General features: G+C 56.4%; 1 protein-coding gene across 2 annotated transcripts; it reads left to right on the top strand.

Moving 5' to 3' along the window:
- On the top strand, positions 1-26529 carry WNT9A (Wnt family member 9A). Of its 2 annotated transcripts, XM_027096363.1 has the most exons (4): positions 1-181; positions 19175-19431; positions 20520-20782; positions 23042-26527. In XM_027096363.1, exons 1-4 carry the CDS (start codon positions 87-89, stop codon positions 23522-23524), a joined length of 1098 nt encoding a protein of 365 aa, XP_026952164.1. In that variant the 5' UTR covers positions 1-86; the 3' UTR covers positions 23525-26527. The 2 variants fall into 2 exon arrangements, with proteins under 2 accessions (XP_026952164.1, XP_026952163.1); XM_027096362.1 differs by lacking the exon at positions 1-181 and having other exon boundaries at positions 15291-19431; positions 23042-26529.

Below are 26529 nucleotides of genomic sequence, written 5' to 3'. Positions count from 1 at the left end.
GCTCCGGGCGCTATAAGAGGGCGGCGGCTGCGGGGCGCCCAGCGCGGGGTCGGGAGCGCGATGGTCAGCCGCCGCGGCGCGGCAAGATGCTGGATGGGCCCCTGCTGGCGCGCTGGCTGGCCGCGGCCTTCGCGCTGACGCTGCTGCTCGCCGCGCTGCGCCCCTCGGCCGCCTACTTCGGGTAGGTGCCTCGGCAGCCCGGCGGGCGGGGCGGGCGGGCCGTGCCCGAGGCCGGCGCGGGCGCGAGGGCGGGGGCGACCCAGGTGCGCGGGGCGCGGTGCCCGGGCTAGCGAGGGCCCCCGGGTTGCCTGGAGCTGTTTGTTTGCGGAGCCCGCGTCGCTGGGTCCGCGAGTCGGTGTCCCCGTGGCGCGGAGCGCGGAGAGGGGCCGGCGTACCCGACGGGCTGGCGTGAGGCCCCGGTCCTCCGTGACCCCGGAGCCGTAGTCGCTGCGGCCGCTCCCGCGGCCGTGCGTGAGGCTCCCTGGAGCTCCGGGACCAAGCTCTGGTTATCGGCTCCCTTAGGCCAGGATTTCTTGCCAAACGTCTGGAGCCTCCCTGGCCCCTGCACACCCACCCCCCCTTGCAGTTTCCCCCTCCTTTCTCTCCTCGAGAAGTTAATTTAACAACAACAAAAAAATACGTACAAAATCCAGATGTTCCTTGCTCTGAGCCCCAAAGGGAAAAAAAAAACTCCAGACTGGAGGAATTTTATTTTTCTTGCGCTTTGCTTCTGACGTTCGCTCGGGCCCCGGCCCGCGGGAGCGCGTCTGTGGGACCTCTCCGGTGCGCAGGGCCCAGCCCAGCCGTGAATGCTGCCTCCCGCCGCCTCCAGGGTCGCTGTCCTGCGCGCTTCTCCGCAGCAGCAGTTAGTGTGGTTTGGGCTCGTCTCTCTCCGACGTTCCTTCCTGCCCTTCCTCGTTCCTCGCTCCCAGATCTGGGATGTCCAGACGGGCGAGCTTTGGGGACCCTCGCTGTACTCTGCAGATGGGCACACCGGGGTCTGGGTGGCATCGTGTGGGCAGCCCTCCGGATCTCCCCAGTCTCCCCGCCTCCTTACCCCGTGCCACTCCTGGAGCCGAGGCCACCCTCGCGTCCTGCCCAGTCCCTGTCCTGCGTGCCCTGCGGCCGTTCCCGGGCTGCCGCCCTCCACCCGTCGTCACCTGTTCCCTCTCCCCTGGACCAGGCGCCGGCGCGCAGCGTCCTGGCCGGCAGAGGGCCCCGTTGGTCCAGAAATGTGGCACTGCCAGGGCGGGGAGAGGCCGACTGGGCGAGAAGCCCTGCAGGTGTATCCTGTTCTCAAAGAAAATAAAATATTTTCATGGGAAACTTTCCCTTTGTGTTTTTCTCCCCCCTCCCCCTTCTCCTGTTCTTTTTTCCTGGGTTGTCTTCCAGGGTCAGCTCCCTGTCTCCTTACCCTGGAGACCCCACCCCGCAGCCAGAGCTGTGGCTGTGGGTTTGGCCCGCCTGGGGCCCAGGCTGTGCAGAGGCTGGCACGCCCCTGCATGCCATCTGTGCAGCCTTTGCCTCACCCTCTCGGGCAGAGGGAGGGTCAGAGGCTGGCTGTCTGGCTGCAGGTCCACGGTGAGTCACGATGGCCTGTCAGCCAGCTGTGCCTTCTCGCTGTCCGGGCTTAGCCATGGGTCTGCTCACCAGGCTTCAGACACACCCTAGGCTTGTGTGCGCCACGCTGTGCTCTGCTTGGAGTCTCCCTGCTGCTGGCCTTTTCTCTCTGGGAAGATCAGACCCACAGGGTGGCGTTCAGGGTCCTGGCTCCCGCCCTCCATCCCAACCCCTGTAGCATCCCTCTTTTTCTCCGTGTTTTCTCTGCACTTTGTTACCTTCAGGGAAGTGTGGCCAGTGGCTGTGTGGCAAGTCAGGAGGGCTTGGAGCCCCTGTGGCTTCTCCAGCTAGCCCTTCTGGCCCTGCTCTTTAATCCCAAAGGCCCCCTCAAATGAGGCTTCCCAAGTCCTGCCCCGTGGGTAGCATAGAAAGCAGTTCTGCTGCCTCTGCTGGGGGTACACCCCACTTCCCCCCTCCCCCTGCCACCAGACAAGAGAGACAAGACTCAGCTTGGTGGATGGAGGTCCTGGAGGATGGCAGGCTCTGTGCCAGCCCCACAGGCAGAGAAGGTAAGGGACCTGGTGCTGGAGTCCACTCAGGATAGCACCAGGCATGGAGGCCCAGCCTCTGGCTAGCAGTGACTGGCTGAGCCTGGGTCTGGGGCCCTTTCTCCAGGCTTAATAAAGGGGCAGGAGCCAGAGGAGAGGGGGAGGAGGAGATGGCCCAAGGCAGGCAGGGCCAGGCAGGGCTGGGCCAGAGCCAGGGGGCCTCTCTGTGCCTTGTGCTGGGGCTTCCCTCCCCACCCCAAGTACAGAGGGAACAGGGGGAAGGAGCTGGGATCCAGCCCTCCTCTCCCTTCCCCCACTCTGAAAGCTCTGCCTGGCACAGAGGCTCACAGGCAGGGCAGCTCCAGTTACAGCCCAGAAACCCAGAGAGGCTGGCCTGGGGGAGGATCACGTGGGTGGTGGGAGCCCTCCCCCCCCCCCCCCCCCCCCCCCCCCCAGGCTGCAACCCAACCCGCCCTGCTCCTGCTGTCCTGCTCAGCCTCTGGCCACCAGGCAGGGCCCTCTAGTTCACCTGCCTGCCATGGGAAAGGGGCTCTCCTCTCTTCCTCCCTGGCCTGACCATTCTTTTTGGTGTGATTAGCAGGTGGTGTTTCCATCTGGTTCTCCTGGGGCTACAGAGATGTCTCTGCTCTGGGGGCCTAGACAGCTGGCCTGATGCTCTCTTGGAAGGAAGTGGAGCCTGGCTCTAAGGAGGAAAAGACTGTCCCAAGGTCTTGTGGCAAGTTTGAGATACAAACTTGGACACCCCTCCCTGCTGCCAACCACCAAGCCCCCTGCCCCACCCCATAGATCTGGGTGGGCTCTCCCATACTTTGCTCCTCTCTTGGCGTTATCCTCAGGTGAGAATATAGAGCTAAAGGGTGGGCCTTGTGTGCTGAAACCTGCTCAGGAAGGGATGCCCCAGGCCCTGGGGCAAGCCACCCTTGTGCTCCCCTGAGCCTGGAGCCAGGGGCTGGATCTGGGGATGTGGGGGATCTGTGCTTGCCAGAGCAGGGTCTGGGCTCCCCAGCACCTTGCTGCCTCTTTCTTAGAGGTCCCGTGTGTGTGCTGAGCCAGCCCCCTGCAGAGGCCCCTGGGGAAACTGCTAGACAGGCATCCAGGGGCTGCACAGGCCAGCGGAGGCCTGAGGCTTCCAACGTGATTAATCTTCTATAGAAGTAAGAAGGGGCACGGTGAGCCCTGAGGCTCTTTCGTGGTGTTGGCTTCAGCACTCCACATTATACAGGAAGCATTTGCAGGGTGATGTGGGGGAGTGGGGCACTGCTGTGAGGTCTGGGCTCGTCCCAACTCTCTGGTCCAAGTAGCCTGGAGGCCTGCATGGAAGAGGCAGCACCAGGCGTGACACTAAGGGCTTCCCTAGCCCATGAGGGGTGCTGGGAGCCAGTTTGAAAGGCAGCTGAGGTGCTCTGGACCATTGCACATGGGGGAGGGCAATTGGCCTTAGGGCCAAAGGTCTTTTTGTTATTGAAACGTAACTCACATCCTGTAAATTTACTTAGTTGAAGTATACAGTTCAGTGGTTTTTAATATACCCACAAGGCTGTGCAGCCAGCACCGCTATCTAATTCCAGAACATTTTCATCACCCCAGAAACCTCATATCCCGTCCCCCCCTCCCCCAGCCCCTGGCAACCACTAATCCACTTTCTGTTTCTGTGGATTTGCCTATTCTGGACATTTCATATAAATGGAATCATACCATATGTGGCCTTTCGCGTCTGGCTCTTTTCACCGAGCATACTGTTTCCACGATTTATTCACCTTTGTAGCAAGAATCAGTACATCATTCCTTTTTGTGACTAAATAATATTTGACTAGCTGGACATAGGGCAGTTTTCTTCCACCTATTCATTTGTTGATAGACGCTTGGGTAGTTTCAACCTTTTGGCTATCGTGGATAATGCTCCTGTGAAAATTGGTGTACACGTTTTTTTTGGCTGTATGTTTTTAGTTTTTCTCGGTACATACCTAGAAGTAGAATTGTTGGATCATATAGTAATGCTACGTTTAACCTTTTGAGAAGCCACCAAACTGTTTTCCACAGCATCATTTTACATTCCCATCAGTAATGCACGAGGGTTCCAATTTCTCCACTCCTCGCCAATGCTTGTTAATTCTCTGATTTTAAAGAAAACATATTTTTTTGTTTGTTTTTAAATTCTGGCCACCCTGGTCGATTTGAGGTGGTGTCTCGTTGTAGTTTTGATTTACATTTCCCTGATGACTAGTGATGTTGAGCATCTTTTCATGTGCACAGTGGCTATTTATAATGTTTTATTTTGGGGAAATGTCTATTGAGTTTCTTTACCTACTTTTTGGCTCAGTTGTTTGTCTTTCTGTCGAGTTGTAAGAGCTCTTTAAATGTTCTAGATCTATTCTTGGACTGAGGAAAACCTTTTTTCTTGACCTGTAAGCTGGCATGCTCTCACCCCTTCATACAGGGGCTGCACCCATGGGTCTTCACAACAGATCTTCCCCCTGCTTGGCCCCCAGTGGACTATGTGGGGGGCCAGGGCGCAGGTGGCTGTTCATTTGCTGGAGCCTGGTCTGGGGTTGGGGCTAGCTGGGGGCCCTGGCACTGTGCTCGAGGTCTGCCCCAGAGGGGCTGCTGTCACTGGGGTGAGGGAGGGCTCTGAGTGCGGGTCAGGGAGGGTCGACTGCCCAGTGCCAGGAGGTGAGGGCATCTCCTCTGCTTCTCTGAATACTGAGCCTGGGGCTCAGCTGGCAGTCCTGTGTGGCCACGTGCCTGCTGGCTGCTTGGAGGAGGGGCTCCCAGCTGGTCCCTAGAGTAGGAAGAAGGAGGGAAGATTTCCTGGGCAGCAGGAGCGAGCCTAATGGTAGGGTGGTAGAATGACAAGGCTGTACGGTGAGCCTGTGAGTGGGCAAGGGGTAAGATGGAGCCCTGCTGAGAGAACGATACAGCTCTGACAGGGGCTGGGCGGGCTTGTGTATGGGGCTGAGGGCTGGGGCTCACCTGTAGGGGAAAGGCTGGGGAGACCCAGAGTCCACTGGGGCTAGGGAGGGGCTGACAGAGGGAGAGGTGTCCCAGGGGATTCCCCGGCCAGGGGTGGTGGTGCTGTGAGCTAAGCAGGCAGGAGCGTGGGGAGTCACGTGGGTTTGGGCAACAGGGCAGGTGCTACCCATGGAGACCCACCTCTGGACAGACATGCCCGAAACAGTCCTGCAAGGCCTCAGGTCTGGTGTTTGAGGGAGAGGCCATGGAGAGCAGTGTGCTTCAGAGGGTCAGGAGAGGGTAGGCCTGCACTGGCAGCTGAGGTGGGGGAGGGCCCAGGCGATGGGGCCCTATCCACAGTGTCCAGGGCAGCTGAGGGGCTGGCAGGGAGATTGCTGAGGCCCCTTGGAAGCCCTATGGGTGAGACCTCAGAACAGCAGGTGACGAGGGATGCAGGGCAGGGGCAGCAGGCTGAGGGAAGGTGCCTGGGGATGTGGGGAGGGCTTCAGGTCAGGGAAGGGAGCTCCAGGGACAGGAGAGGATAGAGGGGTGGGTGTGGAGGGGCCTGGGCTTCCTGCCTGCAAAGGAGGGGGGATTCTTCTTAGACTATGGTCCAGGACCTCTGTGGCCAGTAGAGGGACCTAGGTGTTCCAGGTTCCCAGCCTATGGGTCCAGGGCAGACATGGGGAGGCAGAGGGGATCCCTTGGGGAGCTCACTGCCCCTTGCATCTCTCGTCTCCAGAGTCCCTCCTGCCTCCCCCCTTCTCCTGGCCAGTCTTCTCTGGGGGGCTGTGGACTCCCAAACCGTTGGCCCCTGCCTGGCCTATTGTCCCCTTCCATAGGCTCCTGGGGGGGCCCTGCCCTGGCCCCCTAATACAGAGACCAGATAGAGGCAGGTGGGAGCATCAGGCCAGGACTGGGCCTCTGGGCTGGGAATCTCATGCACACAGGCTGTGGAGTCCGGTGGCCTCTTGGTGGGGTCTGAGGTGAGGAGGAAGCCGCCGCCATCTGGCTCCCCTCAGCTGTGTGAGCAGATGTTCTGCCACAGCCGGCGGCCGTCTGGACGGGAGGACAGCTGGCCTAATCTCACCCCCGTCCTTGCCGCTGTGGTCCAGGACCTGACTCCAGAGCCATGGGCACTAGCATGATCCTGCCCAGGCTCTCAGGGTGGCCCCAGACTGAGGGTGGCACCCACCACCCACCCCAGGGGCCTTGTGATATAGAGGACAATAGAAGTGTGTGGGTATTTTTTCTCCTGGAAAAGAATGCACACACACGATTCCTCCCGGGGGGCTGTGGGCCCTGAATTCGGGGAGGAGCGATGAGCTGATAAGGGGCCTGGCTTGGCTTTCCTGGCTGTAGAAAAATGACACCTGTCAGCAGGGCCGGCACTCAGCCCCCTTAATCCCAGCCTGGGGGGCACCCGGCTCCCTTTGTGTATTGTCCCAGAGGTGGGGGTGCCCCTGCAGTGCCCACCCTGGCTCAGCAGACTGCAGGAGGTTTCAGAGGAGGCGCAGTTGTCTGGGAAGTGGGTGAGGCCAGGCCCCTGCTTGAAGGTCAGCCTCTGGTGGGTGGGGAACAGGGCCACTGTCCTCATGGGGCTACCCATCCTCCTGGGTCTGCCTCAGCTGTTGCCTCTTCCAGGAAGCCAGAGCATAGCCCAGAAGTATCACTCCTTACCTGTAGCTCACCTCTGGGGAAACCAGGAGGTTCCCTTGTGGTGTCTCCTCCAAACTGCGCTGGGCTGGCTCTTCTGAGGCCTGTGAGGGGGCCCCTCCGCTTCCTGGCTCTGCACCCAGGAGCCTGGTGTGGGGTCTGAGGTGCTCGTTCACCAGGTGGCCCAGCCCCCTGCTCACCCCTGGCCCTAACCTCCACCACGCTGCACCCACACTTGCTGACTGGGCCATTACACCTTCCAGCGCAGGGATGGTGGGCCAGGTGCAGCAGACACAAGACAATGGGGCCTAGATGTTGGACAGAGGCTTTGCGGGCGTTTTTGCTGTGGTGCCATGCTGAGGGGAGAGGGCTCTGCTGGAGCTCCCAGGGTGGGAGGTGGGGGTTGAGGACCCCACTGAGCGAGGGTCGGGGAAGTGGGAGCAGGTGGCTGCCCACGGTGCATAGCAGGTCTGAGCAGGCCTCTGGAGTGGGGCTTGGTAGCATGGGCTGGACGATGACCAGCCTGTTTTCCTGCAGGGACTAATCATTAACGGACATCTGTGGGCTGGTCCAGGGTCTCCAGAGGAGGGCAGCCCCACTCAGGACAGTATCAACCTGGGTGGTGTGCTGGCCATCTGGCTCTGTGACCTGCGGGCACAGCCCGCCATGCTCCCCTGCTCCTCCCAGTGAGGTTCCTGGCTGGCCTGGTGCCCCTAGCCACAGGAGGAAACCCGGCCGCCCAGCTGGCAGGCCCTGCACCTCGAGACCGGCAGCCGGACGAGGGAATGGAAAAAGGCAAGCCTCAAGCTGCGTTTGTTTTTCTTAGCGATACCTGAGGTAGACGTGGCCAGGGAAGTGGTCTGGCCCGAGAGTAGAGGCTGCCAGGGGCTCCCAGACCAGAGCACACCAGACCTGGCTCCCTCTTGGACAGAGGGAGCAGCAGTGGCTGCCTCAGGCCACCCCAGGGTGGGGTGTTGATTGAGGCTGTCCCAGTGTTCCCCATCTGTGTCTGGCGTGGTGCTAGGCCCCTGGGAGGCCAGCTCCAGGAAGGAAACCAGATATCAAAGTGATGCTGGTAGTGGCGGCGGTGGTGGTGGGGTCCGGTGGCTCTCCGAGCACCTGCCCTGCATCTTGTCCTTTGTGGCAGCCCCGTCGTGGGTCCACAGCCATCTCTGAGGCCTGGGGGTGTGGTGACCAGGGCACAGAGGTGGCCTGGTCACTCTGGTTCCTCCATGAAGCCACTGCAGCCCGTCTTCTCCTTGCGGCAGTCAGTGAATCTGGGGGTCCAGTGCAGCCTCAGCCACCTTCCTGGGGGCTTTCGGCATGCCACTGTCCAATCTGGGCTCCATCGTCCTGCTCTGGAAAGGGGGCAGTTGGCTGGTGGCCCTCAGAGTCTGGGGGTCCCACGAGTTCTGCTCGCTTCAGGGGCCTCGTGTGGATGAGGACCTTTCTGTTAGGCTTGGGGGTGCCAGGCCTGGTGGGCAGTGCTGTGGGTCCCAGTGTAGTGGAGTTTACTGAGTCCTGTGTCTGCCAGCTGACCCCCAGGGTGGCCAGGCCTTAGCTAGGCAATCCCCTGGACAGTGATGGATCTGCGGACTGACCAAGAGCTCTTCGTGCCCTGGAATCTTCGGGGCCCATGAGGTGGGGAAGTCGGGGCCTGGCAGTTCTCACAGCTGATGGAGGTGACAGCTGTCACAGACACAAGGTCTCTGCCACAGTGTGACCTGTATGCGGGGAGCTGCCCTCCCGCCCTGCTCAGCCCCATCCCTTGGCCCTCACCTCCTCCTTGGCACGGCAGGGCACCAAGTGATGGTGGAGCTCTCGGGGAGCCCCAGGCTCTGGTGGCGTCTATGCCCACCCCACACCCGCCTGCTTGGGTGGGAGGCTGCAGGCCACGGGAGGATGGAGGGTTAATCTCAGAACCAGTTCTCAGCACTGGAATTTGTTTTGAATTTGATTCACACAGAAATTAAACGCCGTCTGGTGGGGCTGAGGTTTCCTTGGCAGGGCGCTGTGGCTTCTGGAACTCCGGCCTCTTCTCCTTCCGCCCAGCCCAGGGTCTCAGCTCCCCATGCCCGGGGAGCTGGGTTTGCGGGCAGGGTGGCCCTTGTGGTGGCTGGGCCTGTAGGCAGGAGGAAGGGCAATCGAAATCTGTTCCCCTACCCCCAACTGTGAGTGAGAAGGGGTGAGGTGTTCTAGGGGCTGAGTGATGTGGGACAAGGATGGCTCCAGTACCAGCGTGGGCCAAACCTGCACCCACCCTCTTCCGACAATGCCCGTCCCGCTACCTGGCTGTCCTTGGGGCAGATGTGAGGATGTGTGACTGGCTGGGTGCTCAGAGGGGCTGCGCTAGTAGTCCCCAAGCAGTCAGGCATGACAGCCTCAGGCCTGGTCCACAGAGGGGGTTGGGCATCCCCGGACTTGGCTCTGTCTGTCCTAGGTTCTTTCCTGCTGCCCCAGGGCTGGAGTGTGCTCTCTGCAGAGCTCGTCAGCGGGGTGAGCCGTCAGCAACGTGGGACCTAATCCAGGATGATCTGGTCTCAAGATCCTTACCTTGATTACTTCTGCAAAGAGCCTTATTCCAAAGAAGGCACATTCTGAGGTTCCAGGTGGCTGTGAATTTGGGGACCTTTATCCTGTGCTTCAGATTATTCCTGCAAACAGTTTCTCAAATACGGCGACCAGCATATGGTCAGAGATAGCTTGGTGTGCAGGGAAATGCAGCCAAAGGACTTGCAGAAATGATGGCAGCAGACCAGTAAACAGAGCATCCCACACTGAATAAAACAACTCTCACTGTGCTTGCAGGAGCAAGATAAGCTTGGGATATCTGTAAGGAATGAGAAGCCACAAAAACTGACCCAGCAAGTTTGGAAAAACCAAATAGAACTGGGAAAAATTTTAAGTAGTAGACTGATTTGAAAGCAGATTATAAACAGTTGAAGAGAATTAGCAAACTGTAAGATGGGTCAAGAGAAATTACACAGAGTGTGGCATGGGAAGGCAGATACACAGAAAGCAGAGAGGGTGAGAAACCTGGGGACACAGTGAGGAGGTCCCACATGCTCCACCAGAGGCCCAGAGGTAGAAGAGAAGAGAAACTGATGGGGTGATACATGGAGAGAATGGCTGAGAGTTTTTCTGAAACTGATCAGAACAATCAAGAAGATTCAAGAGGCCCAGTGTCTTTCTAAGCAGGAAAAAAAAAAAAAAAAAAGCTCATGCCAGAACATGACAGATTGCAACTGCAAAACACCAAAGCAATCCCAAAAAACAAAATACAGATTACCTTCCAAGGATTGTCAGGCTGACAGCTAAGTTCAGAACTGAGAGCAAAGCCAGGAGGTGGTGGGACCATCCCCTTGGTGCATGAAAAGAAAATAACTGCCAGCCAAGAACTCTACGCTCGGTGAAGATTACTGTAAAATGAGGGTGAAATAAAGACATTTTCAGACAAATTGAGAGTTGCTCTGGAGGAAATGTTGACGCCGCAGCTTAGGCATGGGAAATGGCCCTGCTGTGTTCCAGACACAAAAAGGAGTGAACAGCAAGGAGAAGGTCACAGGGAAGGAGGGATGAGGGAGCATTGAACAACTTCCTGTTGGGTCCTAAATGTAGAACTAAAATACACAACAGCATATAATTCCAGGGAGTCAGCAAGGTTGTGTTCTCAGGCCTCATATTACTGAGAAGGGGGTGGTATTGACCAACATTGAACATGGGTAACTTATAGACTCATGTTGTAATTTTGAGGGTAACCATGAAAATAATGGAAATATATGACTTCAAATTAACAAAAGGAAAAGGAGAATAATGAAAATAACCCAAAAGAAGGCAGGAGAGGAGAAAAGAAAAAGAAGAGGCATGGCCAGCAGAAAGGATAAACTGAGACCCCAGGACCCCAGTGGATGAAATGTTCCAGGCATAAGGCTGAGGTGATTGGGGTTGTGGTCACGTCCTGAGTCTAATTATAGGCTCTGGGTGAGAGACACACGATGTAAGGATAGAGAACATAAGAGGATGGAGAGAGAACACACCAGCTCAATGGGCCATAAGGTAAAGAGGGAAATGAGAGTAGAGAGAGACTCAGACTCAGCACAGTGATCTGAGCTGTGACTGTTTTAGTCAGTGACCTGGGGCTGTGTCAGGCTCAGTCTGGTGCCCTGAGGCTGCAGCTTCGGAGAGGCTGAAGCAGCCACAGTGGTAGCTTAAATGCATATTTTAGAAGTGGAGAGACACTTGAAAGCACTCAGCAAGTGTCCATCACAAAAGTGAGGAAGAGAAGTAAGGTAAACCGAAAGAAAGTAGAAGTAGTGCAGAAATCAACAAAAAAAGGTGCATTAGAGATGAACAGATCCCTCTCTGGGAAGGTCTTAGAAACACCTGAGGAGACTAACCCAGTGAAGAGGAGGCTCAGAGTGCTAGTGTCCAGCTACGGGGAACATCATCACAGATTCTGCAAACAAAAACAAGGGAATGTAATGAACAGTTCCATGCTGATAAATCTGCAAATTCAGAGGAAATGGAGAAAACCAAAAAAGTAACAGAAACAGATTCAAGATATAGAAATACTGACTAACACTATAGTAAGCAAAGAAATTGGGTCATTGGGAATGTAAAGTGGTATAGTCACTGTTGCAAACAATCTGACAGTTCCTCAAACAATTAAATATGGAATTCCTCTATGACCTAGCAGTTCCACTCCTGGGTTTATACCCATGAGAAATGAAAACATATGTTCACAAAAATATGTGTACATGAGTGGTCATAGTGGCATTATGAACAATAGCTGAAGAGTGAACAACTCAGGGACTTCCCTGGCAGTCCAGTGGTTAAGACTCTGCGCTCCCAATGCCAAGGGTACGGGTTCCATCCCTGGTCAGAGAACTAAGATCCCTCATGCCGCAGGACGCAGCCAAAAAATAAATTAAATCAATAAAATAAATAAAAAGACTGAACAGCTCAAACGTCCATCACCTGAGGAGTAGAAAAATAGAATGTGGTATATCCATACAAGGGGATATTATTACATGCTACCACACGGAGGGACCTTGAAAACATTGTGCTAAGTGAAAGAAGCCAGTCAGAAAAGGCCACACGTTGTTTGATTCCTTTTATAGGAAATGTCCAGATCAGGCAGACCCACAGAGGCAGAAGGTAGATTAGTGGTTGCCAGGAGTTGGGGGAGGGGAATAGGGAGGTAATAGCTAAAGAGTACGCTAAGTAGTTTCTTTTTGCAGTGATGAAAATATCCTAAAATTGACTGTGGTGGTGTTTGCATATATCTGCAAATATACTACAAAATGCTGAATTATATACTTTAAATGGGCAAAGTTTATGGTAAGTGAATTATATCTTGATATATAAAGGTGTTCTAAAAGAAAAGAAAAAGAAATTGGAGCAGAAAAGAAATGTTTCCACCAAGAAAAGGTCAGCCTGCATGGCTTCATGGCAAGTTCCACCAAACAGTCAAGAAGACACGATTCTAATCTGACACAACTCTTCTAGGAAATTAAAAAAAAAAAAAAAAAAAAAAAACTCCTGCTAAGGCGCTGAAACTCAGCAGGAAGAGCATGGGAGAAGAAAATTACAAGCACGGATGCAAACATCCTAGACAAAACATCATCAAGTTACATCAGCAAAACAGAGAAAGGATAAAACCCATCGTGGCCAACTGGGTTTATTCCAGGAATGCTTAATGTCTAACATTAGAAAAATCAATTAGTGAAATTCCTCAATTTAGCAGATTAAAGGAGAAAAATCACACATCAAAAGATGCAGGGATGACATTTGATAAAGTTCAACATCCATTTGTGATTTTAAAAACATTCATAGCAAACTAAAAGCAGAAGAGAACTTCTTTAACTTGATACAGGGTGTCCAGAAAAACACACAGCAAACCTCATGCTTAACGGTGAAATGGCAAAAGCTTCCCTTTTAAAACCAAGAGTCAGACAGGGATGCCTGTCGTCACCGTTGTCTAAATCTGGGTGATGCCAATTGTCTTAACAGACCCTCAAGCATGATGGGAGTCGTTTCTCTCATGTAGCAATCACGTTCTGGCTCTGTGAGTGCATTGACTCCTGGTCTCTCGCCTTGTAGTGCCAGTCTTTAGGGCACCCTTGCGTCTGGAGGGGTGGGTCTGGGTAGCAGAGATGAGCAAGGATGAGGGTCCCCACTTTCTGGTGGTGGTGCCCACAGTTCTCTCCTTCACTTCATGGCCACACATGCTCTGTGCTGGCTGGTGGCTGTGGAGCTGGGGGTCAGGAGGCTGGGTCCCAGAGGGTAGCTGGCAGATTCTGCACGATTATGCTGATGGCCCTAGCCAGTGTAGCAAGGCAGGAAGAACCGCATAGTAAGAAAATAGACTGGTGTCTCTGCAGACTGCATGATTGTACACAGAGCATCTGAAAATCATCAGAGATGAATTACAACACATAGCAAGGTCACCAAATACTAAATCAGCATAGGGTCAGTTGGACTTTTGTAGGTCAGCAACAGAGGGAAGACTGACTTTATAAAGTTATTTTATTTTTATACACTATCACTCTGGAACACAGACTGACTCTAATACAGGCCAGCCCTGTGGGAGGCTGTAAGACTTCAGACTTCAGTGGGGGAACGTGTAAGACTTCAGAGAGAGGCAGGAAGGAATCCTGAGTAAATGGAGAGAGATGCTGTTCTCACCAATGGAGAGATTCAAAATTACACACACAGGGGACTTCCCTGGTGGCGCAGTGGTTAAGCATCTGCCTACCAGTGCAGGGGTCACGGGTTCGATCCCTGCTCCGGGAAGATCCCACATGCTGCAGAGCAACTAAGCCTGTGCACCACAACTACTGAGCCCACGCGCCTAGAGCCCGTGCTCTGCGAGTAGCCCCACTCGCCACAACTAGAGAAAGCCCGCACACTGCAAAGAAGACCCAATGCAGCCAAAAATATATAAATAAATTTATTTTAAAAAATTGCACAGAGCAGTCATGACCACCCCAGCAAACCCTGTCACGTGTGTGCAAATGCAGAGCCAACGTGTGCCCTTGGAATCTGTTGGAAGGAGCTCCTGACGGAATCCCAGTAAAACGTCAGGAGCTCGTGACACTAGCCCAGGGTGGAGCCTGGAAATGAGCCACATGTGAGGCTGCTGTGACATCACAGAGCAGCGAGGAGATGGAACCTTTGGGATCCTGAGGGAGGGATGCTGGCCCCACCATACTTCATGGGCAGATGTTGGTGTCAGCTGGATGGAGAGCTGGATGTGCACAGCAAGATGGGGAAGCTTTTGGAAGATGTTTAGGAGATTGTTTATGACATTAGTGGTGGCAGTTGAGAGTGCCTGGGCACAAGGCTGTTTCTTGAGCTGGGTGAGAGCTGTGTTTCCCAGTTGTGCTGCTCACTTCCATGTGTGTATTATATCTTTTGAAGATACCTGAGTGTTGTAAAGTACCAGACCAACATTTAGGTCTCGTTTCTTCCCAGGAAATGGGTCCAGCGCTGGGAGAGGACAGCCAGGTGGAGCAAGGGCAGCCAACCTGGACTCAAGTCCTCCATGGGCTTCCTGGGCAGGCTTATGTGCCCATCGACCCGCCTGTCTCAGACCAGATGCCCACAGAGAGGGAGGGGCAGCTGTGTTGAGCACAGTGGCAGGTGCACTGGTGTGGGCAGCTGGGTGGTTGGAGGGTCTGTGCTGTGCCGGGTGGCCTGGGCGCTTTCTGGGCTGGAAGGCGCAGCCCCTGGAGATAGGCTGTGTGGGCAGAGGCTCATTGCTCCAGGCTGGCATACAGGGCTGAGAGCCTGTGAGGGACTTCTCCATGCCACTGGCTGTATGTTGAACTTTGTCATTTTGAATGGGCCACAAGTGCATGGGACAACGTGTGAGTGGCTCACACGCCATAAGGGAGAAGAACGTGTTTCCTCTGCCCCAGGCTGCCTTTATCCTGGGTTGCCCCGTGCATCCACAGGTGTGCACGCAGGTACTCTGCAGAGGTAGGCCTGTGCCTTGCACTGAGTGTACACAGCAGGTGGGCTGCGGCATTTCTGAGGCCTGCTGAATACTGGAGTGGATGGAGCCCATTTATTCAGCCAATCTCCAGTCTTTTTGAATACCAAACAGTGCTTCCAGTGTTTTTGCACGACAGCATTGCATTGGGTAACATGTGAGTGACATACACTTGTACGTTTTTTCTTGCTGCTGACATTAAATTTTTTTTTTTTGCTTATATGTTTTAAGATAACATATCTGTAGTCTGTATTTCTAGAAAGAGAATTGGTGGGTGAATTTTTATAGATATGTCAGTCCAGAATTCCAGCCAAGGAGGAACACCTCCTTCCCTGTGTCCTTGACAATAATCCTATCAGACATTGATTTGTACTCCTCTGATGAATGAAAAATAACCTATCAATATAGTTTTTTGTTTTTGTTTTTGCTGTACACGGGCCTCTCACTGTTGTGGCCTCTCCCGTTGCGGAGCACAGGCTCCGGACGCACAGGCTTAGCAGCCATGGCTCACGGGCCCAGCCGCTCCACGGCATGTGGGGTCTTCCCTGACCGGGGCACGAACCCGTGTCCCCTGCATCGGCAGGCGGACTCTCAACCACTGCGCCACCAGGGAAGCCCTCAATATAGTTTTATTTTGCATTTTTTTGAGTGAAATGCAAATAAGTTTTTAACAGCCAGCTATATTCCCTTCCCTTGAACTGTATTTTCATATCCTGTATCCAATTAACAGTTGATTCCTTTGTTATTGATCTAGAGGAAAAGATATGCCTGTGTCCACATATGTACATGCAGCACATGCACATGTGCCCATATGCACATGCCCACACACAAGCAAAGAAACTTGGTCCTTGGCCTGGGATCTGAACTGCAGCGTTCCCTCTGTTGGCCTTGGGGTTCTATGCTACTTTTTGCTGTGCAGAGACTCTTGTACATTTAGATAGTCTAATTTATTAAATTTTAAAGGCATTTTGGATTCTGAGTCACTCTGACAAAAGCCTCCCTGATTCTAAGAATGTTTTATGAACCTCTCATCTTTCCTCCAGCACTTCTGTGGGTTCCTCGTTGTGTTGTCGTTTCTGCCTCTTGCCCCTGGGACCTTCTCCACTGAGCCCGGACCCACCTGATGGCCACCCTCTTCCCTGTACCCCATGCATTGTCTCACCCCTGCACCTCCGTGAGGGTTTGTCCTCTGTTGCTGCACTCCGGGCCATAAGTTCACAGGCTGGCTGCACTGAGTCCACACTGACTGTTAAGGGGGCCTGGGCAGGGGCCAGCTGGGCCCCCAATAAAGGGAGGTGGGGATGTGCCATCTTGGGATGAGGGACGCCGGGGGGTAGAGCAGTGCTGCCCCCTTGGGTTTCAGCCTCATGCCTACCATGGGAGCTGGATGATGGCTCAGGGGAAAGGCCTGGCCCTTGGGCCTCAGGCCTCAGCCATGTGGCCACACGATTTTCAGATGGCCATTCCTGGACTTGAGCTGACCCTTCCTCAACATCCTTCTGCCCAGAACAGATGTAGACCCCACCTGGCCTCAGGAGAGTGTCAGCTTGCCTGTGGCTGTGTTTATGGAGCTGCCTCTGATACCCTGGTGGACATGCTGAGGCCAGGTGGGAGTGAAACTACCTGTAGCTATGTAGACTGGCCCTGGGTGTGGGGGACCCCTGAGTTAGCTCCTCATGTGCAGTGTGGACACAGGCTGGCACCAGGTCGGGGGGGCCCTGTCCTCAGTGCTCATGTGCAGAGTTTGGACACAGGCACCCCCAATGCCTCCTGGAAGACTGGAAGGCAGCATCACCTGCCATTTGTCTCCCTCTCCTCGTCCGTTTCCAGCCTGGCCCCAGGTCCCCCCAGGATGGCCTTACAGTAGGGGTCTTCTTGGATGCTGGAATGTTTTGGCAGCGGTGGGAGCTTGGTTAATCTGAATCCTGCCTGGGGGATGTGCTGGTTGGAGGCTACAGTGCTTTAGCCATGTGGCACGCAGTTCTGGGCACAGCTGTTGACATTCCTGTCTGGGGACAAGTCTCCACTGTGTGAGCTGTCTTTGTGTGAGGAGTATGGCTCTTCCGGCCTCCAGCCCAGGGTCCTCGGGCCCCTGCCTGCTCACCCTGCCCCAGTGCAGCAGCTGTCCTCAGGCAGGGGCCTGGAAGTCCACAAAACTGCCCCCTGACGTCAGCCTCTGCCACATCCCCATGTCCTTAGGCATGAAGTCCTAATGCTAGATAAGGGGTGCAGGTAACTGGGGCTGCCGTGTGCTGCTACCCCTCCAATGCATCGTCCCAGCTCCAAGCTCACGTGTCTTCTCCCCAAAGGTCTTACTGCCTCTGCATCCCCACAGCTCAGTGGCCCACGAAGGATCTGTCCGTGTCTCAGGGACCTTTGGAGCTTCTCCTCTAGCCAGCACCCATGCTGGCCTCCCACAGCACACCCAGGGGCCTCCTGATTCAGAGTGTTGCTTATGGAGAGGGGCACGGGTCTTTCAGCAACGTCTGCACAGACTTGAGCTGGCAGGGATGCCTCTGTGGGCTCTGCTCACCCACGCCCTTGATCTCAGGGTTGGGAGCAGTTGCCACCTCTGCTCTCCCACAGCTCACCGGTACACTAGCTCTGAGCACTGTGGAGAGCAGGGCCAAGGCCTGGGGTGGGTCTTCTCAGGGTGCCCACCATGGCCTCACTCATGCTGCACCTAAGTGTGCAGAGGTGGGGGGTAGTGGTCCTTTCTGCTCTGCACCCCTAGGCCTGACCAGTCAGCTCTGGTGTTCCGGTAGCCTCCTTGCCCAATGCTGCCTGGGCCTCCTGTCAGCCTGGTTCCCAAGCCTCAGCATCCTGCTTTGCTGTTCTCAGGGAGCTGATCAGCAAGGGTGAGACAGGGGCAACTCCTTCAGGGACCGGGATCCAGAGGCCTCAGGGTAGGGCCGATTCTGCTTTGCACGGGCCCCACCCTTACCAGGGTGGATATGCAGCGACTCCCCTCTCCACTAGGCAGGGCAGGGCATGCTGGGGGGTGTGTGCATGCAGCTACAAAATGTGGTACCCGAGGTTGTCCCCAGGGGAACCTCAACCTGCAGCATTACTGCTGGAGTCTGTTAGAGGATGGGGTTCTAGAAGGCCCTGCCCACATCCCTTCCCCTGCAGAAAGCTGCAGCTCTCCTTGTCAGCCCAGTGGTCACCGTACCCCTGAGGGGGCTTTGGAAGGACAGCAAGAAATGGGATGGGGCATGGTGTGGGGCTCCAGTATCTGTGAACTCCTGATACCCCTGGTTCCTGGGGTTGGCTGAGGTGAGAGGTGGGGGCTGGGGCTTGTTTCTAGTGGTGGGCTCTGAGCCCCATTCACGTCCAGGTGGGCACCTCTCCCTCCTGAGGGCTGAAGGTCTGGGTGGGGCTGGGCCTGGACGTTCCTGGAGCCCAGATGTGCAGTTGTCTGTCTGGGGACACTGAGGCCCATGGTTCTGAGCACAGAGCAGGCAGAAGGCCAGAGCCAGTCAGTCCCTGGATGGAGCAGCTGGTAAGGAGTTAGGGCAGGCAGGCCAGACAGAGGAAGACGGACCCAGGCCAGGGCCTTGGCTCAGCCAAGAGAAGGGGTGGAGTTGCACAAGGACCAGGAGCCCACTTCCCGGGTGGCACCTGGGTCCTGGGACGAGAGGCGCCTTCTGGTGCACATATTCCAGGAGACCCCATTGGAACCATGGGGGCCATCTGCACAGGCTGCAGGACAGGGAGTGAGCCAGGGCCATCCTCAAGGGACCACAGGGCCGTGGGGGGCACCCCTAGCTGGGGATGGCAGAGTGTGGGGGTCCTAGAGCAAGCTGGGTAAGCAGACATGGGAGTGGGTCGGGGAGGGTACAGTAGATGTACGTCTCATGCGGCCTGAGGCAACTGTGCCCGCTCCCTGCCTTGGTTGTCTGCCCTTGGCCAATACCCTGGGCTGGGCAGTCTTCCCAGGTGTGTGTGTATGAGTTTCTAGCTGTGTGTTCCTTCCCCTGTCATCAGACCTGGGCAGTGAGGCTGGTGACAGCTGGGGTGTGACTCCCTGAAGGGACTTGTTGGGGAGTGGTCAGCATCCGTGTGGATACCTGAGTTATGCTCACTGGGCAGTCAGTGTGAGAACCCAGGGCGTGCAGGGGGCCAGGCAGGGGTCCACAAGCAGTTGGCAGGGCAGGGCGTGAGTGGATATGGGGGCAAGCGGGTGCAGAGAGGATGCCTGGTGGGCAAGGGTCCCATGGCCTTCTCACCACCCTCCGCTGCCAGGTTCTCTGTGGCCTTTCTATACCGTCCCTGGGCCTGCTGCCCCTTCTGTCCCCCAGGTGGGCCCACTGGGGCTCCTATCCAGTTGCCACCATGCTTTCCGGCCGAGCAGGTTCTTCTGCTGCCCCAGCATCTGCAGCCCTCGCCCAGCGCACACCTTCTGCCTCTGGGGCAGGGCTCACTCTGGCCTCTCTGTGCCCAGGCTGACGGGCAGTGAGCCCCTGACCATCCTCCCGCTGACCCTGGAGCCGGAAGCAGCTGCCCAGGCACACTACAAGGCCTGCGACCGGCTGAAGCTGGAGCGCAAGCAGCGGCGCATGTGCCGCCGGGACCCCGGTGTGGCTGAGACGCTGGTGGAAGCGGTCAGCATGAGTGCTCTCGAGTGCCAGTACCAGTTCCGGTTTGAGCGCTGGAACTGTACGTTGGAGGGTCGCTACCGGGCCAGTCTGCTCAAGCGAGGTGAGTGTGCTGGGACACTGGGCCGGAGCAGGGAGGCAGGACCTCCTGGCCCTGGTGTGCGCCCCTAGTGCAGCACCTCAGCTGAGTTCCAGGTGACTGGGCGGTGGGTGGGATCTGACCCCCCCGATCCCCCCTTCCCCTGCCTCCTGCCCTCTCCCCCATGCCCGGTCCCTTCTCACACCTGCATGAAACAGTTGCTGGTGGCACAAGGCACATGTGGTCAGCTGTGACAAGGCCTGAGGCAGCTCTGATGGCTCTTGCCACATGGCAGTGGCTGAGGCCTGGTGCCTGGGCACAGGAGCAGGGGTCCAGCTGGTGCCCCAGCCCAGAGCACGGAGCCTCCTCTCTTGTGTCTCCTTCTGCATGAGGGTGCCGAGGGGGACTCTCATCTGAGTCTCTCAACAGCGTTGTTTTAAAAACTAGGGGACACGGGGGAAGGGTAAGCTGGGACGAAGTGAGAGAGTGGCATGAACATATATACACTACTAAATGTAAAATAGATAGCTAGTGGGAAGCAGCCGCATAGCACAGGGAGATCAGCTCGGTGGTTTGTGACCACCTAGAGGGGTGGGATAGGGAGGGTGGGAGGGAGGGAGATGCAAGAGGGAGGAGATATGGGGATATATGTATATGTATAGCTGATTCCCTTTGTTATAAAGCAGAAACTAACACACCATTGTAAAGCAATTATACTCCAATAAAGATGTTAAAAAAAAAACAAAACTAGGGACCTGAGGCCCAGGGCATGGCAAGGCTCACAGAGGGCCCTGGCCAGTCTAGTAGGTTGGAGACCCAGATGGATAGGGTCTCCGATTGCTGGGCACACCTGTGGCCCAGTACACTCTGGGTTCTCTCCTGCCCCTGACCAGTCCTATGTCTGGGGCACGAGGGAGCACCTCCTGTCCCCAGGTGCACATGGCAGCCCAGGCAGGTACGCCCCTCCCTGCATGGAACACACCAGGAAGGATCCTTCCCGCAGACCCTGCTCTATACGGAATGTGTGCCTGGGGATGCCATGATTTGGCTGCACCTGAGGGAGACGGGGGCCGCTGTGGCCTGCTGACCTGCCCCTGCCCCCACCACCCCAGGCTTCAAGGAGACAGCCTTCCTTTACGCCATCTCCTCTGCTGGCCTGACGCATGCACTGGCCAAGGCGTGCAGTGCAGGCCGCATGGAGCGCTGCACTTGTGATGAGGCCCCTGACTTGGAGAACCGAGAGGCCTGGCAGTGGGGTGGCTGCGGGGACAATCTCAAGTACAGCAGCAAGTTCGTCAAGGAGTTCCTGGGTCGGCGGTCTAGCAAGGATCTGCGAGCCCGTGTGGATTTCCACAACAACCTCGTGGGTGTGAAGGCAAGCGGGGTGGGGTGCGGAGTGGGAAACGGTGCAGGGTGGGGGGCGCACAGGGCACAGGGCAGGGCATGGGGTGGGTGTGGGCTTGCAGGTGGCGTGAGTTGGGGAGCAGGGCGGGAAAGTGCAGAGGGGTGGGCAGGGTGCATATGTGTTTAAGGGCTGGGGTGCAGGGGCTGAGGGAGGGGCATTGGTGGTGGAGAGGGCTGGGAGGAGGTGAAGTCGGCTGCCTCTGGGGCTCTGTTCCAGCCACTGGTGACAGCCAGGGCCTCCAGTCCTTCTGCTTATAAGGCTCATTACTTACCAGATGGGCAGGGATACTAGTTGTCATGGTGGGGAACTCCATGGAGGGGTGCCCCGTGGTCTCCCATGGTTGGGTGGAACCAGAAGGCCTACTTGCTGCTGGCTGGTGAACAGGCAGGTGGGTCCTGGCTGGTCAAGGCCACAGGGAGGGTCTCCCTGCTGGGCACCATCTAACCAGGAAGACAATGGACTGGTCCCTACCCGCCAGGGCTGAGGGGTGGGTGGTCCTGTCACCAGGGACCTAGGTGGACAGCAAACGGGTAAGTGTGTGGTCCAGGGGTCCCGGGGAAAAGCTGGGGGTGTGGCTGGCTCAAGCTGGGGAGGCGGCTGCTACCTCAGGGACCCTGTCTGTGGCCAGGACTGTTCCAAGGAAACTTGAAACAAAAGACTCAAGGTGAAAAGGACTGTTTCAGCTCTCTTGCTGGGCCCTTCTGGGAGCTGCTGGCTGCAGGCATGGCTGGACCTGGGGGGACCTGGCTCCGCAGCCACTCTCTACCCACCCGCCAGCCCCTTGGCTCCACGCCACTGGAGGAGGCATCGGGTCCCACCACCTTCACTGTGGACAGAACACCCCACCCTCTTAGTCCCTGCACAGGCTGGCCAGTCAAACGCCTCCCAAGGCCCAGCCTGAGCTGGGGGATAGTCAGGGGCTGGGAGGGGGAGCTGCGTGCTTGCTGGGCAGCCCTTGCGATATGGAGCCCCAGCCTAGGGGCTGGAGGGGGGCGTGAGGTAATTAATGCCAGCCTCACTCTGAGCCCCTCTTTATTGAGAAGCCAGAGTTCTGAGGTGTGGGCTTATTAAAGAATCAATTTCCCCCTATTCCACAGGAGCTCTGCCTCTCCTTCCACCCTCTGGGGAGGGGTGCAGGCTGATTAAATCCCCCATGGGAGGCCCTTTCTTTTCCTCTGCACTCGCTCTTTTGTAAGCTATTAATGAAAAGTCAGAATATGAAAGTGCTCCATTAGCTCCACTGGTCCTGGGTAAGCCTCGTTTTAATTAAATTTGTCCGGGTTTCTCAGCAAAGTATCATTAAATGTGACTCTTCTGTTGCCTGGCTGGAGGGCAGCTATGTTTCTTAATCCCCCTTGAGCCGACTCTCCCTGGGGGCAGTGTGGGAGCTCAGGCCTGGCTTGGGGCCCACTGGAGAGGGACCTCCCCTTCCCCTGCCGTTCTTCTTCCCCGTGTCCCTCTAGGGACCCCAGTGTGGAAAGTCAGGCAGGAGGCCCCGTGGGACAGCTGGGCTGACTCCACGGCTTTGCAGGTTGGACCCAAGTCCTGGGAGGGGAAGGGCCCAGCCTGGGTCTTGGGCAGCTTCCCAGATCCCAAGCGGAGTGTGGGTGCTGGGCCATGCCTGCTCCTGCCTGCATGTGTGTGGTGGGTGCAGCCCCCTCCCATCTGGACCTCTCTGGAGGCTTTCTCCCACTTTCCAAGTAGCAGGGTGGGGGATGGTGCCTGCACATGCAGTAGCATCTGATCCCTGTGCTCAGGCAGGGGCATGGCCAGTTCTGTCCACTAGGCAAGCTAACTTGCTTGTCCTTACTTTTTCAAGGAGCAGACTGCTGAGGACAGACTGTGTGGTCCTGGGGGGTGCTGACAGGAGGGCTAGTGGGGAGGTGTGCCCTGCCTTGCAGAGGGCAGCCTGGGATGCAGGGATGGGAAGGGAGGACCATGATGGTGCAGGAGGTAGGTTCAGGGTGCTGCAGTGGCCTCTCTGAAGGTGTGGTGCTGGCTATGGGGTTTCTGTCCTGGGTGGTTCATGACTTGGAGAGGGAGGGACATGTGTGGGTACCAGGGGGCCTGGGTGATGAGCAGTGGTGACCCCCTTTGCCTGGGCCCGGGTCTGGGGGGCCATGAGATCTGGCCCTGGGGTGAATGGCAGTTCCAGCCCCTCTGAGGGTTGTCCTTGGGGACTGGTCTCCAATCTGCTCAGAGTGGCCCTTATGCCCACCTCCCTCCCAGGTGATCAAGGCTGGGGTGGAGACCACATGCAAGTGCCACGGCGTGTCAGGCTCGTGCACCGTGCGGACGTGCTGGCGGCAGCTGGCGCCTTTCCATGAGGTGGGCAAGCGCCTGAAGCACAAGTACGAGACAGCGCTCAAGGTGGGCAGCACCACCAATGAGGCCACCGGCGAGGCCGGCGCCATCTCACCACCGCGGGGCCGGGCCACAGGGACGGGTGGTGGCGACCCACTGCCCCGCACTCCGGAGCTAGTGCACCTGGACGACTCACCCAGCTTCTGCCTGGCCGGCCGCTTCTCCCCAGGCACTGCCGGCCGCAGGTGCCACCGTGAGAAGAACTGCGAGAGTATCTGCTGCGGGCGTGGTCACAACACACAGAGTCGGGTGGTGACCCGGCCTTGCCAGTGCCAGGTGCGCTGGTGCTGCTATGTGGAGTGCAGGCAGTGCACCCAGCGCGAGGAAGTCTACACCTGCAAGGGCTGAGCCCCTGTGCCTGGCCAGGCTGCTGCAGGGGTGCAGGCAGTGTGTGCAATGTGAGGGGTGTACACCTGCAGGGGCTGAGCCCCTGGGCCTGGCCAGGCTGTTGCAGGGGTACAGGTGGTGTGTGCCATGTGAGGGGTCTAGACCTGCAGGGGCTGAGTCCTTGACCCGGGCGCCCCCAGTATACTTGGTTACAAGGCAGGGGCAGAGGCCAGGGAGTTGGCTGGGTTGGCCATCTCTGCCCTTTTATCTCCCCATCTCAAAGGCCTAGTCTGACCTCTGCATCCCCTCTGTTTGTCCCTCCCCATGACCTGAGAGCTTTGCACAGATGCTTTCCAAGCTGTGTCCCCCTGAGTCACCAGGTGGCCCTCCTGCGCTGGGTGCCCTCTGAGGAGCAGTGGGCACACCTTCGTGACCACACGGCCTCTGTGTGAGCTGCCTGTGGCCTGTCCTGCACCAGCACTGGCTTAGAGTCAAACCACTAGGGTAGAGAGCAGATGCCTGGCTGCCCAGGTGCGGGGGTTCTACTGCCGGCCCCCTCTGACATCAAGTACTTCTCTTTGGAGTGATATCAGTGACTTTTAAGTTATTTTTATTTAACTAATATATAATTATTATTTTCTCCATCCCTGCAGTCTCCTAGGCTGTGGCTCCTCCCCCTCTCAGCAGAGCCTCGCCTGGAGGGGCCCCTTTCTCCCTCCCCTCCACCCCCCCTCCTAAACTGTTCGCCTGATCTGCTTTGTCGTTTGAAACCACTAAATCCAGAGAGACATGCTGTCGTTGTTTTTGAAGAAGTAAAGCAGGCTGTGTCTGGCCACCACCCTCAGGGTTTCTGGAAGCCAGGTCCCATGGTCCAGGCCGGCTACCCATAGCAAGGCTGACCTGGGAAGTGGACGGGCCCTGCTCTGCACCCTGTGGGCACGTGGCTCCACACTCTAGCCTCCTCAATGCAGATTCTGGGGCTGGGGGTGGCAGAAGGTGGCCTGTTCTCCCCCAGAGGTGGGCATGGGCAGAGGGGCAGGGCCAGCCCCTTGGAGGTTCATTTCATGAGGAAGGCACAGCTTGCTCTCTGTCACTGTGGGGGAGGCAGGGCGGGGACAGACATGGGTGGAGAGAGTCTAGGTTAGGATGTGGCAAATGGAAGGCCGTTCTCCTTGGCCATGCTGTTGATTTTGCAGGGAAGGGAAAAGGATGGCCAGCGCTGACCTGATTTGGTTTGAGGGTGTGTGCACACATGTGTGCATGTGTGTATGCATGCGTGAGTGTGTGGTGTGTGTGCATGAGCATGTTTGTGTGCATGCATGAGTGTACATGTGTGTGAGTATGTGATGTGTGTATGCATAAGTGCATGTGCGTGAGCACGTATATTATCTGCATGTGGTATGTGTTCACGCATGAGAATGAGCACATCTGCGCATGGGTGTGCATGTACGTACACGGATGCATGTATGCGTGTGACCATGTGCACATGTTTGTGCATGTGTGGTGTCTGTGCTTTGCGTGTGCATGTGTGAGCATACGTGTGTGCGTGCACGCATGTGCGTAAGCATGTCTGCATGTGTGTGGTATGTGTGATCATGCACACTGTGTTGGGTTGTGGTCAGTGGTTGGTTGGGGTGTGGCCTCTGCCCTGTGCCCTTCCTAAGTGTGGAGCTCTACTTCCCATGTTGGTGGGGCCTCCAGCCCTGGGCCCATCCTGCTCAGCTCTATGACTGTGCCCCGAGGGTGTGCACTGGGGTTTGGGCAAGCGCAGAGCTGGGTGGCAGCGTGGACACGGGAACTACTGAGTGAAGGGATTCCTTGGAGTCCAGGGGGGCTTCAGGAACCCTGGGGACTGTGTTTTTAAAAGAAAACCTATTTATGTGGATGTGGGTCTCTTTGTCCCTGTTTTATAGTGTAAATAGTAAAGTTTATTCTCCTGTGGTTCAGAGAACAGCCCCATGAATAAGTGCATGCTGACAGAGTGGTGCAGCCAAGGCACGTCCCCTGGGAGGGGACAGTGGACGATGTGGGTCTGCCCCTCAGTCTCCTTCACGCCTGGCTGGAGAGGGTGAGGATAGGCTGGGGTGCATCCCGGTTGTCCCCAAGCATTCCCACCTGCACGCAGACCTGGCCATGCTTCTATGACAAGACTGTAGCTCGGTCACTACTGGGTCTGGAAAGGCGGCAAGTCAGAGGAAGGATTTTTTTTAATCAAATACCACATTTAGCTCTATGTCATAGATATTAAGAAAAGTATTTTTTTAAACAAGGCAGATTGAAAACGTCTGCTGGCTGGTTTGTTTATACATAAATATATATCAAAATGTCTTGCTAAGCAAAGAAACAACTCCCGCTGACGGAGCCTCTCATTAACATGCTTCTCTCTGTGCAGCAGAGGATCTCTAAAAGAAAACATGTTCTGTGGCGGGGTCCAGATCCCCCGACCCCCCCAGGGCCGCAGGGGCAGAGCCATGCTGAGGGCCAGGCGGGTCCCGGCCACCTGCTCTCTTCTCAGCATGCACAGACGTGACTCCGAGCTTGGTTAGGCCAGGTCCAGGCGGGCGGGAGGAGAGGGGCATTCACACACGAGAGAAGTCTTGTGTGAGCCTGTTGATTTCTCTACCTCATCTGTATAGCGAGTAGGTGTGTACTCGAGTGACTTGGAGAATGTATTTATTTAATGGCCTTGTGTAACAGAACAGAAACAAATGGAAACACTAAATAAATGTATTTTTAAATTATAACCTCATCTCATTGGCTGCCTTCAGCGGGGTTCCAGTGGTCCTGGGGAGAAGGGCCTGTGTGAGGAGGAGGCCTGAGGGAGGAGGGCCCAGGGAGACGAGAGGGTTTACAGACCTCTCACAGACCAAGTCCAGCCCAGCCCTCCCCAGAGGTGGGAGGGGGTGGTAGTTCCCTGTTAGCACCTGGAGATGCAGCAGCTCTCATGTGCAGGGACCATATCCCAGGTCCCCTGTCACTCAGTGGCCCCATGGATCCTCTCATAGGCTGGCACTGGAGGACCACAT

This window comes from Aethalodelphis obliquidens, unplaced genomic scaffold (genome assembly GCF_003676395.1).
Source record: "Aethalodelphis obliquidens isolate GAN/ISIS:26980383/991018 unplaced genomic scaffold, ASM367639v1 scaffold102, whole genome shotgun sequence".
In the NCBI taxonomy this organism is placed as follows: domain Eukaryota; kingdom Metazoa; phylum Chordata; class Mammalia; order Artiodactyla; family Delphinidae; genus Aethalodelphis; species Aethalodelphis obliquidens.
This window is presented reverse-complemented; position numbering and strand designations above follow the sequence as displayed.